Source organism: Heterodontus francisci, chromosome 14, assembly GCF_036365525.1.
Source record: "Heterodontus francisci isolate sHetFra1 chromosome 14, sHetFra1.hap1, whole genome shotgun sequence".
Taxonomy (NCBI): domain Eukaryota; kingdom Metazoa; phylum Chordata; class Chondrichthyes; order Heterodontiformes; family Heterodontidae; genus Heterodontus; species Heterodontus francisci.
In genome coordinates, this window is record NC_090384.1 from 89,562,251 (window position 1) to 89,576,179 (window position 13,929).

Sequence of the window (13,929 nt, forward strand, 5' to 3'; positions counted from 1 at the left end):
TAGACTGCATGTAGGGTTAATAAATGAAAGGCACCACGGATTTGTTAAAGCAAACAGTGTTTCACTAACTTGATTGAGTTCTTTGATGCAGTAACAGAGTTAACGAGGGTAGTGCAGTTGATGCTGTATGAACTCTCAAAAGGCATTTGATAAAGCACCACATAATAGACTTGTTAGCAAAATTAAAGGGGCAGTGGCTGCATGAAAAGAAAATTGGCTACGTGACAGAAAACGAGGTGTAGTTGCGAATGGTTGTTTTTCAGACTGGAGAAAAGAATAGTGATGTCCTTCAGGGGTTAGTATTGGGACCATTACGCTTTTGGATCTATATTCATAAGATGGACTTGGGTACACAGGGCACAATGTCAATGTTTGCAAACAGATAACTTGGAAATGTCGTAAACTGTAAAGAGGATGGTAACAAACTTCAGGAGAACATAGACTGGTGAAATATGCAGACACATGGCGGATGAAAAGAAAACAGGGAAGTGTGAATTGATACATTTTGGTCAGAAGAATGAAGAGAGGCAGTAGAAACTAAATGGTATAATTATAAAGAAGGTGTAGGAACAGAGAGACTTGGGACTGTATTTGCACAAGTCTTTGAAGGTGACAGAGAACAAATTGAGAAGGCTGTTAAAAAGACATACAGGATCATTAGCTTTATAAATAGGGGCATAGAGTACAAAAGCAAGGAAGTTATGCTGAACCTTTCTAAAACACTGTTAAGGCCCCAGCTGGAGTACAGTGGCCAATACTAAGCACCATACCTGAGGAAGGATGTCAAGGCCTTGGACAGGGTGCAAAGGAGAATGGTGCCAGAAATTAAAGAACTTCAGTTATGCGGACAGAAGAGAGATGCTGGGGTTGTTCTCCTTACAGCAGAGGAGGTTAAGGGAGATTTGAAAAAGATGTTCAAAATCATGAAGGGATTTGATAAGAGTAAATAAAGAGAAAGTGTTTCTAGTGCAGAAGGGTCAGTAAGCAGAGGAAAAGGGTGGGGGGGGGGGGGCTGTCATGCTCTTTTTGCCTTTTTCTTTTTTATTTGTTTTATTTCATTTTGTTTCATCATTCATTTTTTTTTAACCATGTGCCTGCTCACTGCTTTTTTCGTCATGTTTGTGCTTTGGGCCAGATTGTTCTATTTTTCTGTCAGTTAACACCCTCTCTGCACTAACACTTTGTCTTTCACCACACCATTAACATACCATTCGCCTTTGCTTCATGATCTTCTGGTCAGTTATTCTCTGTGACCTTGTCCTATCAACCTTCTCTTTGGTTATCTCATGCCCCACCCTCGCTTTATTTGCTTAAAACCTATTACATTTCTAGCCTCTGCCAGTTCTGAAGAAGGATCACTGACCTGAAACGTTAACTCTGTTTCTCTCTCGACAGATGCTGCCAGACCTGCTGAGTATTTCCAGCATTTCTTGTTTTTATTATGGTCTATCAGAACTCAGGTCAGGGCACGGCCAGCAGTGCGCCAATACTTGCAGGACAACTCCTTGAAAAGCACCATTTATACAGATCCTTTCCTATTGATTTTTAATTAGGATACTGATGGCATGTTTCTTTTTAAAAACTAAGTAGTTTGCAATTGTGAGACACACTCAAAACATTAAATTCAATTTCACCATAATACAAACAATGATTAAAAATAGGTTATACCAAATTGGAGTAAAGGATCATCAATGGAGGATGGTTTCATATATTCTTCATTATCCCAAGGAATTTGGCCCAATATGGACTTAAAAGATTCTGCAGAGGGATTCTGTGTAAAAGAAGAAACAGTAACTATTATCCTCTTTGCTTTATTGCATTGAGTACAATGCAAAATTCTGAACAGATTTTACTGCAATAAAAAGCACGTAAATGTTTTCTCAGTTCAATCTAATTTCACACTTGATTCAAAACTGTTTACTACCCTGACTCAATTCAGGCTTCCCCTAATAATGCTACTTTTCAGTTTTATCATCATAACATTTCCAAAGGACAAGGCAAATAAAAAATTATTTCCATGCTGGAAAGCCCTTTCCAGAACTAGGATTCAGGAATTCATCATATATGCAGTCATCAATATAGAATATCAGCCTATGTCTGCACTCAAGACAGTCAGAGAACAAGGGGCTACAACAATATTTTCAGCACTCTTTATTTGCATCGACTTATTCAGCCAACCCTTGTGTTTTAACATAATCTGCTATTCTGTGGTATTGGGTCTGATGCACTGTCGTGATATTTAGCTTTTAATCTTGCCTGCGTCATGAAGGTGGCAGCTCCAAGTAGGTAAATCATGATATTTACCTATAAGGGGCAGAGATCTATCAGTAGGTAGTTATAAGAACAAAAGAAATAGGATTAGGAGTAGGCCAGATGGCCCCTCAAACCTGCTCTGCCATTCAATAAGATCATGGCTGATCTGATCTTGGCCTCAACTCCACTTTCCTGCCTGCTCCCCATAACCCTGGGCTCCCTGATAGTTCAAAAATCTGTCCAACTCAGCCTTGAATACATACAATAACTCAGCCTCCACAGCTCTCTGGAGTAGAGAATGTCAAAGATTCATGGCCCTCAGAGAAGAAATTGCTCCTCAGCTCAGTCTTCAATGGGTGACCCCTTATGCTGAAATCATGCTTCCCCCCCACCCTCCTAGTTCCCGCACGAGGAGAAACATCCTCTCAGCATCTACCCTGTCATGCCCCCTCAGAATCTTGTATATTTCAGTAAGATCAATTCTCATTCTTCGAAACTCCAATGAGTATTGGCCCAACCTGCTCAACCTTTCCCTGCTGCTTGTAAATTTCAGGCTCCAGGTCAATGACTAGTTTACTTTTGTTTGGAAGAAGTTTTTCATTCATAACAAAATGCAACTAGTTTTTATATTTCTGAGGGTCTGGGTGATGTTGGAAAGGCTGCAGTTGTAGGCCCATTCCTAATTATACTGAGAAGACAGGGATGGGCTTTGATCTTGAACTGCTGCAGTCTTTGAGATGATTTTGCTCCCACATCGGTATTTGATAAGAAACTCCAGTTACTAACCAAGCAACAATGATGGAATTAAATTATTGTCCAAATCAAGATGGTGTGTTAGTTGGAAGGAAGTTTTGAGTCCCCATGACAGGGTTACACTTATCCTTCTCAGTGGTAGGGGTCGCAAGGGTTGGAGGGAGGTGCTGCCAAAGTAACCTTGGTGAGCCACTGCTTTTCATCCTGCAGCTAGTGCGCATAGGCGAAAAATAGGAGGGAGCCACGGATAAATCCTTGGGGGACACCAGAGGTAACGGTGCGGGAGCAGGAAGAGAAGCCATTGCAGGTGTTTCTCTGGCTATGATTAAATAGATAAGAATAGAACCAGGTGAGAGCAGTCCCAGCCAGCTGGACAACAGTGGAGAGGAGTTGGAAGAGGATAATGTGCTCAGCCATGTCAAAGGCTGCAGGTCGAGAAGGATGAGGAGGGAAAGTTTACTCTTGTCACAATCACTAGGATGTCATTTGTGACTTTGATAAGAACTGTTTCACAACCCTTTGAGTGAAGAAACTTCTCATCTCAGTCCTAAATGGCCAACCCTTTATTCTGAGACTGTGACCCTGTGTTCTGGATTCCCCAGCCAGGGGAAACATTTTCTCAGCACCTATCCTATCAAGCCCCTTAAGAACTTTATATGTTTCAATTAGATCACCTCTCATTCTTCTAATAAAGTGGCTCCTGACAACGCAGAGCACGAGCAGAGCGATCGCGGATGTCATCAGTGTGTGCAAACATTTGCCAGCTTGCCACGATGAATGACGTCAGCACGCAATGATATCTTCACCCCTCAATAGCCTCTTCCATTCACCTGTATCCCACTCCCTCTCACCATCCCTACTTCAATCACCATTTCACCCCGCTCATCCACTCGCTCCCTGCCACCTTCCCTCAGCCACTTGCTCCCCGTGCCTGCATCCCCCCCCTCAGCTAGTCGCTCCCGCCCCACCAGCTGCTCCCCCTCCAATGCTTTCTACCCCCCCACCCCCGCTCAACCGCTCACTCCAGACCTTGCCACTGCTCCCTCCAGCCGACCCCTGCTCCTCACGTCCCCCCCCACACCACCCCCAACTCAGCTCTCCAGCTGCTCGCCCCCCACTGCCTCCGGCCACTCACTCACTGCTTCCCCCCCACCCGTCCAGCCGCTTGCTCTGGGCCGGGCTGCTTCCCTCCTCTCAACCACTTGCTCCCACATTGCACCGCCACCCTTCGCAGCCCGCCTTGCTTCTTTGGGCAGCGTGGCGGGAAATGATCAAAGGTGGGAGCGAGTGGCCAAGAGGAGGTAAGCTGCGCAGCCTGGAGCAAGTGGTTGGAGGTGGTGTGAGGGAGAATAAAGCGGGAAGCAAGCGGCCAGAGAGTGGGTTAGGCGGGAAGCAAGGAGCGAGCAGCCGGAGGTGGCAAGAGCGACGAGGTCAGTGTGAGTGGCTAAGGGAAGGCAGCGGGTAGCAAGCGGTGACAGAACATCCGCAGGAGGAAGCGGCAATGAGAAGCGCAATGGCAGGAGGGAGCGGGGGCAGGATGGAGACGGCAAGTGCAGCTATTGAGGGGATTTTCAGGTTGATTTTGTTTTTTGTGATAAGTTGAGTAGTGCCATTTTTATTACTGGCAGCTGCCTGAGACATCACAGATAGTGACGTTTCAGTGGAAGAGGCTGCATTGGCGCATGTGCTAGTACCGAGCCACCTTATGGTTGCGTTGTCAGCAAACACAGCCTTCTTCTAAACTCCAGGAACCAGTCTAATGAATCTTTGTTGCAAACACTCGAGGGCAAGTATGTCCTCTCTTAAGTAAAGGAGACCAGAACTACACACATACATTAATCATCAAGATGGATTATAATGAAATCATGTTTGCTACAAAAATTTGTTTGCATATGTATAGTTTTACAATGGAACATCTTTGCACAACATCATACACTTAGAGGATGACATTTGCAGTGTTTGAACACTTGACCACAGCATTAAATTACTATGTACCCACATTCACTTCTATTTTATAAAATTCCTGATCCAAGCACAAGATGGTCTCCTTCACTGTGGGTTCCTTAATGGTCAGCACTAAACAGAGCCAATCTACTCTTGCCAAATTTCACACATTGACAGCAGTATTATGCTCTTCAAAATACAGGATTTTGATTGGAGTGAATTGCTGAGTGATTAGTACAAACAGCTACTTAAAATTAGGCTGCAGTACAAAGATTCATAAACTGCCAATATTTCTCTCCAGTTCATAGAAATCCTGATCTAAGTGTATAATTCTTTGGCAAACTCATTACAGAATTATCACAATAGCATTAGTACACATTTGCACTTAAAATGGTAAGAATGAGCAAAACACTGCATTTAACTGACAATTATACCCCATTCATTCTCTCCATACCCTGGGCCATGGATCAAAATCATTTCTATTACCAAGTAAAATGTGTGCCACCCATTTAACAGCACATCATCTAACATTGCAATACATGCCCTTTTTCCTTTTTACATTCTGTATTGTGTTTCCCCTATTCAACTTTTTTTTTGTTGGTTGGCAGATATTTTAGGAAATGTCCCATGACGATATAAATCAATATGTGTTCCAAGTCCCCAATATCCAAATAGCAGCTAATGTTTTCTTTTCCCCAATTGGAGTAACTAAAAAGTGTTCGAAAGAAGTTTGGTTCACCATCTACATTAACTACAAGAAAACACATGAGGAAAGGAATCTTATGAGGAAAGGTTGGACAGGTTGGGCCTTTATCCATTGGAGTTTAGAAGAATTATCTTATTGAAACATATAAAATCATGAGGGAACTTGACAGGGTGGATGCTGAAAAGATGTTTCCCTTATGACAGAGACAGGAACCAGGAAGCTGTTTAAAAATAAGGGGTCTCCCATTTAAGATGAGGATGAGGAGAAATTTTTTCTCTCAAAGAGCAGAAAGGCTGTGGAATTCTCTTGCTGAGAGAGCAGCGAAGGCAGGGTCAATAAATATTTTTAAGGCTGAGTTGAATAGATTCTTGATTGACAAGGGAGTCAAAGAAAAATAGAATTGAGACCACAATCCATGATCTTATCAAGTGGCGGAGCAGGCTTGAGGAGCTGAACGGCCTATTCCTGCTCCTTGTTCGTATGTAAAACAGCTGCAATAATCAATGACCATAAGTGCTGCCTTGTGATTTTCCTTGAATTATAATCACATTGTGCTTTGTAGAAAAGATTACAGGGAATATCCAAAAATAGATCATTACATTAAAAGAGAAAAATAGGCAGAAAATAATTTTTTACAAACACATATCAAAACTTACTCTGATTCTAATAAAATTGATAAGCTTGATGAACCCATAACAATCAAGACCTGAAAAGGAAAAGATATTTCCTGTTACCATCAAAATAGATGTTGAATTGAATAGAGTAAAAAAATCTATAGATTTCACATTTACTTGTTTTGCAGAAAAAAAGTCTTTCAAAAATGGAAATAGTGGTGATCCGAAATGTACCACCATTTGTGTAAAGTGTTCAGACTGACGAATGACTTACCATACTTGTGGACTACATGGGTAATATCAAACTGATGCTCTGCTCTGCAGTGAGAAAAAGTATCTTGAGCGGAGCTGAATAACCTGTGTACAGAAAAAGGAGCATTCCATTATCTACATTTTTCTTTCAATTTCTAAAGAAATATAGAGATTAATGACCACATTTAACTGCAACATTTATCATTTCAGTCATCAAGGAAAATATTATTTCTATCCTATATTTTTACCAGTTTCCTAGTGACTGAGCACTTGGATAAGTATGAGCTGATCAAAAAGAGATCAGTTTGGATGGGCCTGATTCATCTAGTTGAATTTTTCTGAGGAGGTCACTAGTGTGGTTGGTAGGAAAGTGCACATGGACATTGTCTACATGGACTTCCTGAAGACATCTGATAAGGATATGCACAAGAGATGTTTAGTAAAAATGAAATCGCACAGAATTGGGATTGTTATTGGTTGAGAGGTAGGAGACACAAAGTAGGACAGAAGAAATATTCACTGACTTGGAGGATTTGGCATGTAATGTTCTCCAGGCATCTGTACTGGGCGCTTAGCTTGTCAGCATACATATATTAATGATTTGGATGAAGGAATAACGAGTTGCATAATCTATGTTCGTAGATGACAAGGCTGTAAGGTGGCATTGTAAGTAGTGTAGATGGGAGCAGGAAGTTACAAAAGGACACAGACAGGCTAATTGAGTGCACAAAACTATGGCAGATGGAGTTCAATGTGGGAAGTGTGGGATCATCCACTTTGGACCTAATAAATATAAATCTAAATAGTTTCTTAATGGCGATAGACTATGGCTGTGAAGGTGCAATCGGATTTAGGTGTCCATGTGCACAAATCACGAAAAGCCAATGCGCAGTCACAAAATGTTATCATAAAGGCTAATGGGATGTTAACCTTTATCACAAATGAGTTGGAAGATTAAGGGGATGAAAATATGTTTCAGTTTTGCAGTATTTTGATCAAACCCCACCTGCACTACTGTATTCAGTTTTGGGCACCAAACCTAAAGAAAGATAAATTGGCCTTGGAAAGGATACAGCACAGATTCACCAGAATGATAGTAGATTTAGCATGTTGAATTATGAGGGCAGGTTACATAAACTTGCATTCCCTTGAGTACAAAAGAATAAGCATAATTTGATCAAGGTTTTTAAAATGTTAAAAGGGTTTCATAGGGTAGACACAGAAAAACTATTTCTTCTGGTGGGAGAAATAAGAGATATAACCTTAAAATTAGAGCTAGGCCATTCAGAAACAAAATCATGAAGCACTTTTTCCACACAAAGAGTATTTGAAACCTGAAACTTGCTACCTGAAAAGGCTGTGGATGCTGGATCAGTTGACATTTACAGGACAGAGATGGTATGGTCCTGTACATTAGGAACACGTGAGAGCTCAAAGAAGTTGAGCCTACGGGAGGCAGAAAACTACAAAATGGACCACTTGGATTAAACATCTCTAATGCAAAAAATCCAAGCTAACACTTATGCTACAGAGAAGGACAGCGGGCTTCATGAAAAGGGTATGCGAGACTAGGACATTTATTTTAATAGGAAATTGCAATCACCCAAATATAAACACTGAATACCCAAGTGGTTAACAGAACCAACAAATGTAATATATGACTACTTAGAGTAGGCATGTCTTCTTTTTTTGCTAATGGGGCAAGGGCATTGCTGGTAGGGCTAACATTTATTGCCCATCCCTAATTTCCCTCGAGAAGGTGGTGGTGAGCCACCTTCTTGAACTGCTACAGTCCATGTAGTGCACATACACCTACAATGCTGATCGAAAGGAAGTTCCAGGATTCTGACCCAACAACAGTGAAGGTATGGCGATATATTTCCAAGTCAGAATGATGTATGACTTGGAAGTGAACTTGGAGATTGTGGTGTTCCCATGCACCTGCTGCATTTGCTCTTCTAGGTGGCAGAGTTCACAGGTCCAAAAGGTGCTGTGGAAGGAGCCTGGGCACGTTGCTGCACTGCATCTTGTAAATGATACACACTGCTGCCATGATGCACCAGTGGTGGAGGGAGTGAATGCTTGAGATGGTGGATGGGGTGCCAATCAAGTGGGCTGCTTTGCCTCGAATGGTGTCAAACTTCTTAAGTGTTGTTGGAGCTGCACTCATCCAGGCAAATGAGGAGTATTCCATCACACTCCTGACTTGTGCCTTGTAGATGCTGGACAGGCATTGGGGAGAAAGGGGTGAGCTATTCGTGGCAGAATTCCCAGACTCTGACGTGCTCCTGAAGCCCCAGTATTTATGTGGCTGGTTCAGTTAAGTTGCTTATCAATGGTGGAGGGGGAATTCAGCAATGGCAATGTCATTGAATGTCAAAGGGAACTGGTTATATTCTCTCTTATTTAAAATAGTCAATGCCTGGCAAGTTATTTGCCACTTATCAGCCCAAGTCCAAATGTTGTCCAGGTCTTGATGCATATGGACATGGACGGTTTCATTATCTGAGGAAATGAACACTTGGCAATCATCAACGAATATCCCCACTTCTGACATTTTTTTTTTATTCATTTCATGGGATGTGGGTGTAGCTGGCCAGGCCAGCATTTATTGCCCATCCCTAATTGCCCATGAGAACTGCCTTCTTGAACCGCTGCAGTCCATGTGAGGTAGGTACACCCACCATGCTGTTAAGAAGGGAACTCCAGGATTTTGACCCAGCGACAGTGAAGGAACAGCAATATAGTTCCAAGTTAGGATGGTGTGTGACTTGGAGGTAAATTTGCAAGTGGTGGTGTTCCCACGCATCTGCTGCCCTTGTCATTCTAGGTGGTAGAGGTTGTGGGTTTGGAAGCTGCTGCCTGAGTAACCTTGGTGTGTTGCTGCAGTGCATCTTGTAGATGGTACACACTGCTGCCACTGAGCGTCGGTGGTGGAGGGAGTGAATGTTTGTGGACGGGGTGCCAATCAAGCGGGCTGCTTTGTCCTGGATGGTGTTGAGCTTCTTGAGTGTTGTTGGAGCTGCACCCATCCAGGCAAGTGCAGAGTATTCCATCACACTCCTGACTTGTGCCTTGTAGATGGTGGACAGGCTTTGGGGAGTCAGGAGGTGAGTTACTCGCCGCAGGATTCCTAGCCTCTGACCTGCTCTTGTAGCCATGGTATTTATATGGCTACTCCAGTTCAGTTTCTGGTCAATGGTAACCCCCAGGATGTTGATAGTGGGGGATTCAGTGATCGTAATGCTATTGGAAGTCAAGGGGAGATGGTTAGATTCTCTCTCGCTGGAGATGGTCATTGCCTGGCACTTGTGTGACGTGAATGTTACTTGCCACTTATCAGCCCAAGACTGGACATTGTCCAGGTCTTGCTGCATTTCTACACAGACTGCTTCAGTATCTGAGAAGTTGCGAATGGTGCTGAACATTGTGCAATCATCAGCGAACATCCCCACTTCTGACCTTGTGATTGAGGGAAGGTCATTGATGAAGCACCTGAAGATGGTTGGGCCTAGGACACTACCCTGAGGAACTCCTGCTGTGATGTCCTGGAGCTGAGATGATTGATCTCCAACAACCACAACCATCTTCCTTTGTGCTAGGTACGATACCAACCAGCGGAGTTTTCCCCGATTCCCATTGACTCCAGTTTTGCTAGGGTTCCTTGATGCCATACACCATCAAATGCTGTCTTGATGTCAAGGGCAGTCACTCTCACCTCACCTCTGGAAATCAGCTTTTTTGTCCATGATTGAACCAAGGCTGTAATGAGGTCTGGAGCTGAGTGGCCCTGGGGGAACCCAAACAGAGCATCAGTGAGCGGGTTATCAGTGAGTAAGTGCCACTTGATAGCACTGTCAACTACACCTTCCATCACTGATGGAGTGTAGACTGATGGGGTAGTAATTGGCAGGATTGGATTTGTACTGCTCTTTGTGGACAGGACATAACTGGAGAATTTTCAACATTGTCAGGTAGATGCCAGTGAGTTGTAGCTGTACTAGATCAACTTGGCTAGGGGTGTGGCTAGTTCTGGAGCATGTCTTCAGTGCTACAGCTGGGATGTTGTTGGGTTCCATAGCCAAGTGCGCTCATCCTTTTCTTGATATCACATGGAGTGAATCGAATTGGCTGAAGACCAGCTTTTGAGATGCTAGGGACCTCCGGAGGACAAAACATAAAAGATGTAAACAGACTTTAAACTGAGGATGGACGTGATCATTCTGTGAAATTATTTCCTCCATGTGCTACACTTGTGCTAGTGAATCATGGAAGCCACAGGGGGCAATGCTCATTTTGATCAATAGTTCTCTAATGACTCAGAAAATGCACACCAGACAGAAATTATAGCACTCGGCGGAACTGCGGGACACAGAACTATCAGCTTTAATGTGATATGGGAGTCATATATGATTAAAAAAGACAGCCAGAAAAGTAACTTCAAACATGCTAACTCCAATAAAATGAGGAAACAATGAGAAAATACAATTGGGACCGGTGAGTGGTGGGGGGCCGGAAAAGTGAGGAAGTGAATTTTTACAACATATTTCAGAAGCAAACAACTGGAACATCTGTTAAAGTATAATGCTGAGTGTGGAAGAAAAATACATACGTCAAATCAACAATCTCAGACTAAACAAATGTAACCCTGAATGGATGAACCGACAAATTAAACATGAGATTCGAAAGAACCTCTGAGGAAAAAGGGAAAAAGACAGTGGCTGGGATGAGTTCAAAGAGATGCAGGAAAGTGTTAAGAGAATGATCAAATGCGGCAAATGAGACCTAGAAATAAACATGGGACTTGAAGCTAAACATGAAAAAATTCTTTCAGTACCACAACAGCAAGGAAACAATCAGGAAAGAGAACAAACCATAAAGTATGCAGACTTGAAACCGAGAATGGGCATGACTCTTCTGCATAAAGGCATGAGCCACATGCCCTCAACAAACAATGATAGCCTGAATAAAATCAATGACTTTCATATAAATTAGTTGGAAGTCCTCCAAAAGGTAAAAGGACTCAAAACAGAATCACAGAATTGTTACAGTGCAGAAAGAGGCCATTCAGCCCATCATGTCCACATTGGCTCTTTGAAAGAGCAATTCCCTCAGTTCCATTCCCCTGCCTTCTCCCTGTAACCCTGCACATTCTTCCTTTTCATATAACTGTCTAATTCCCTTTTGAATGCTTCAATTGAACCTGCCTCCACCACGTTCTCAGGGAGCACATTCCAGATCTTAACCACTCGCTGCGTGAAAAAGTTTTTCCTCAAGTCACTTTTGCTTCTCTTACCAAATACTTGAAATCTGTGCCCTCTCGTTCCCACTCGTGAAAGGATTGAGAACAGTTTCTCTCTATCTAATCTATCCAGAACCCTCATGATTTTGAATAACTATCAAATCACCTCTCGAACTTCTCTTCTCCAAGGAATACAGTCCTAACTTCTCCAATCTATCTTCAAAACTGAAATTCCTCATCCCTGGAACCATTTTCATTAATCTTTTCTGTACTTGATCCAATGCCCTCACAGCTTTCCTCGTGCAGTGCCCAGAACTGGACACAATACTCCAGCTGAAACCGAACTAGTGTCTTATACAAGTTCAACATAACTTCCTTGCTCTTGTACTCTATGCCCCTATTAATAAAGCCCAGGATACTGTATGCTTTATTAACCACACTCTCAACCTGTTCTGCCACCTTCAATGACTTATGCACATATACACCCAGGTCCCTCTGCTCCTGCACCCCCTTTAGAATTGTACCCATTATTTTATATTGTCTCTCCATATTCTTCCGACCAAAATGTATCATTTCATATTTCTCTGCATTGAACTTCATCTGCTACCTGTCTGCCCATTCCACCAACTTGTGTATGTCCTTTTGAAGTTCTACACTAACCTCCGCATAGTTCACAATGCTTCCAAGTTTCGTAACATCTGCAAACTTTGAAATTGTGGCCTTTACACCAAGGTCAGGAAAAGCAAGGGTTCCAACACTGATCCCTGGGGAACTCCACTACAAACCTTCCTCCAGCCCGAAAAAAACATCCATTAACCATTACTCTTCAGTCACTCAGCCAATTTTGTATCAATATTAGGAACATAGGAGCAGGAGTAGGCCATTCAGCCCATCGAGCCTGCCCCACCATTCAATATGATCATCCACTTCAATGCCTTTTTCCCACACTATCCTTGTATCCCCTTATGTCATTTGTATTTAGAAATCTGTCAATCTCTGCTTTAAACATATTCAATGACTGAGCTTCCACAGCCCTCTGGGGTAGAGAATTCCAAAGATTCACAACCCTCTGAGTAAAGAAATTTCTCCATCTCTGTCCTAAGTGGCTACCCCCTTATTTTGAAATTGTGTCCTCTGGGTCTAAACTCCCAACCAGGGGAAACATCTTACCTGCATCTACCCTGTCTATCCCTTCAGCCATTCTGTAGGTTTCAATGAGATCACCTCTCATTCTTTAAAACTCTAGAGAATACAGGCCCAGTTTCCTCAATCTCTCTTCATAGACAGTCCCGCCATCCCGGGAACAAGTCTGGTGAACTTTCGTTGCACTCCCTCTATGGCAATAATATCCTTCCTAAGGTAAAGGGACCAAAACTGCACACAGTACTCCAGGTGCAGTCTAACCAAGGTTCTGTACAATTGAAGCAAGACTTCACTACACCTGTACTCAGATCCTCCTTGCAATAAATACAATTAGCCTTCCGAATTGCTTGTTGCACCTGCATGTTAGCTTTCAGTGACTTATTGGCAAGGACACCCAGGTCCCTTTGTACATCTACACTTTCTAATCTCTTACCATTTAAGAAATACTCTGCACATCTATTCCTCCTACCAAAATGGATAGCCTTACATTTTTCCACATTATATTCCATCTGCCATGTTCTTTCCCACTAAGTCTTTCCAAATTCCCTTGAAACCGCTTTGCAGCTTCCTCACAATGCACAATCCCACCTAGTTTTGTGTTATCTGCAAACTTGGAAATACATTTGGTCCCCACATCCAAATATATATTGTGAACAGTTGGGGCCCAAGCACTGTACCCCACTAGTCACAACCTGCCAACGCGAGAATGACCCGTTTATTCCTACTCTCTGTTTCAGCCTGTTAACCAATCCTTAATCCGTGCCAATTTATTACCTCCTATCCGATGTGCTTTAATTTTGCTAACCAACCTCCTGTGGGGGACTTTATCAAAGGCCTTTTGAAAATCCAAGTATACCACATCCACGGACTTCCCTTTATCAATTCTCTTAGTGACGTCCTCAAAAAAAGGTTTGTCAAACATGATTTCCCATTCATAAATCCATGATGATCATGTCCAATCAGATCATTATTATCCAAGGGCCCATTTATCACATCCTTTAGAATAAATTCTAGCATTTTCC

At 42.6% G+C, this 13,929-nt stretch overlaps 1 protein-coding gene across 2 annotated transcripts in view; it reads right to left on the reverse strand.

Annotated features, from left to right (window-relative positions):
• The window catches only part of prmt3 (protein arginine methyltransferase 3), a 291,866-nt gene that overhangs the window by 259,362 nt on the left and 18,575 nt on the right, over positions 1-13,929 (reverse strand). For both annotated transcript variants that reach the window (XM_068046506.1, XM_068046505.1), the window contains exons 3-5: positions 6,545-6,627; positions 6,313-6,362; positions 1,669-1,771 (exon numbers count right to left, since the gene is read on the reverse strand). In XM_068046506.1, coding sequence (XP_067902607.1) covers positions 1,669-1,771; positions 6,313-6,362; positions 6,545-6,627 — 236 coding nt within the window. The remainder of the gene's footprint in view (positions 1-1,668; positions 1,772-6,312; positions 6,363-6,544; positions 6,628-13,929) is intronic.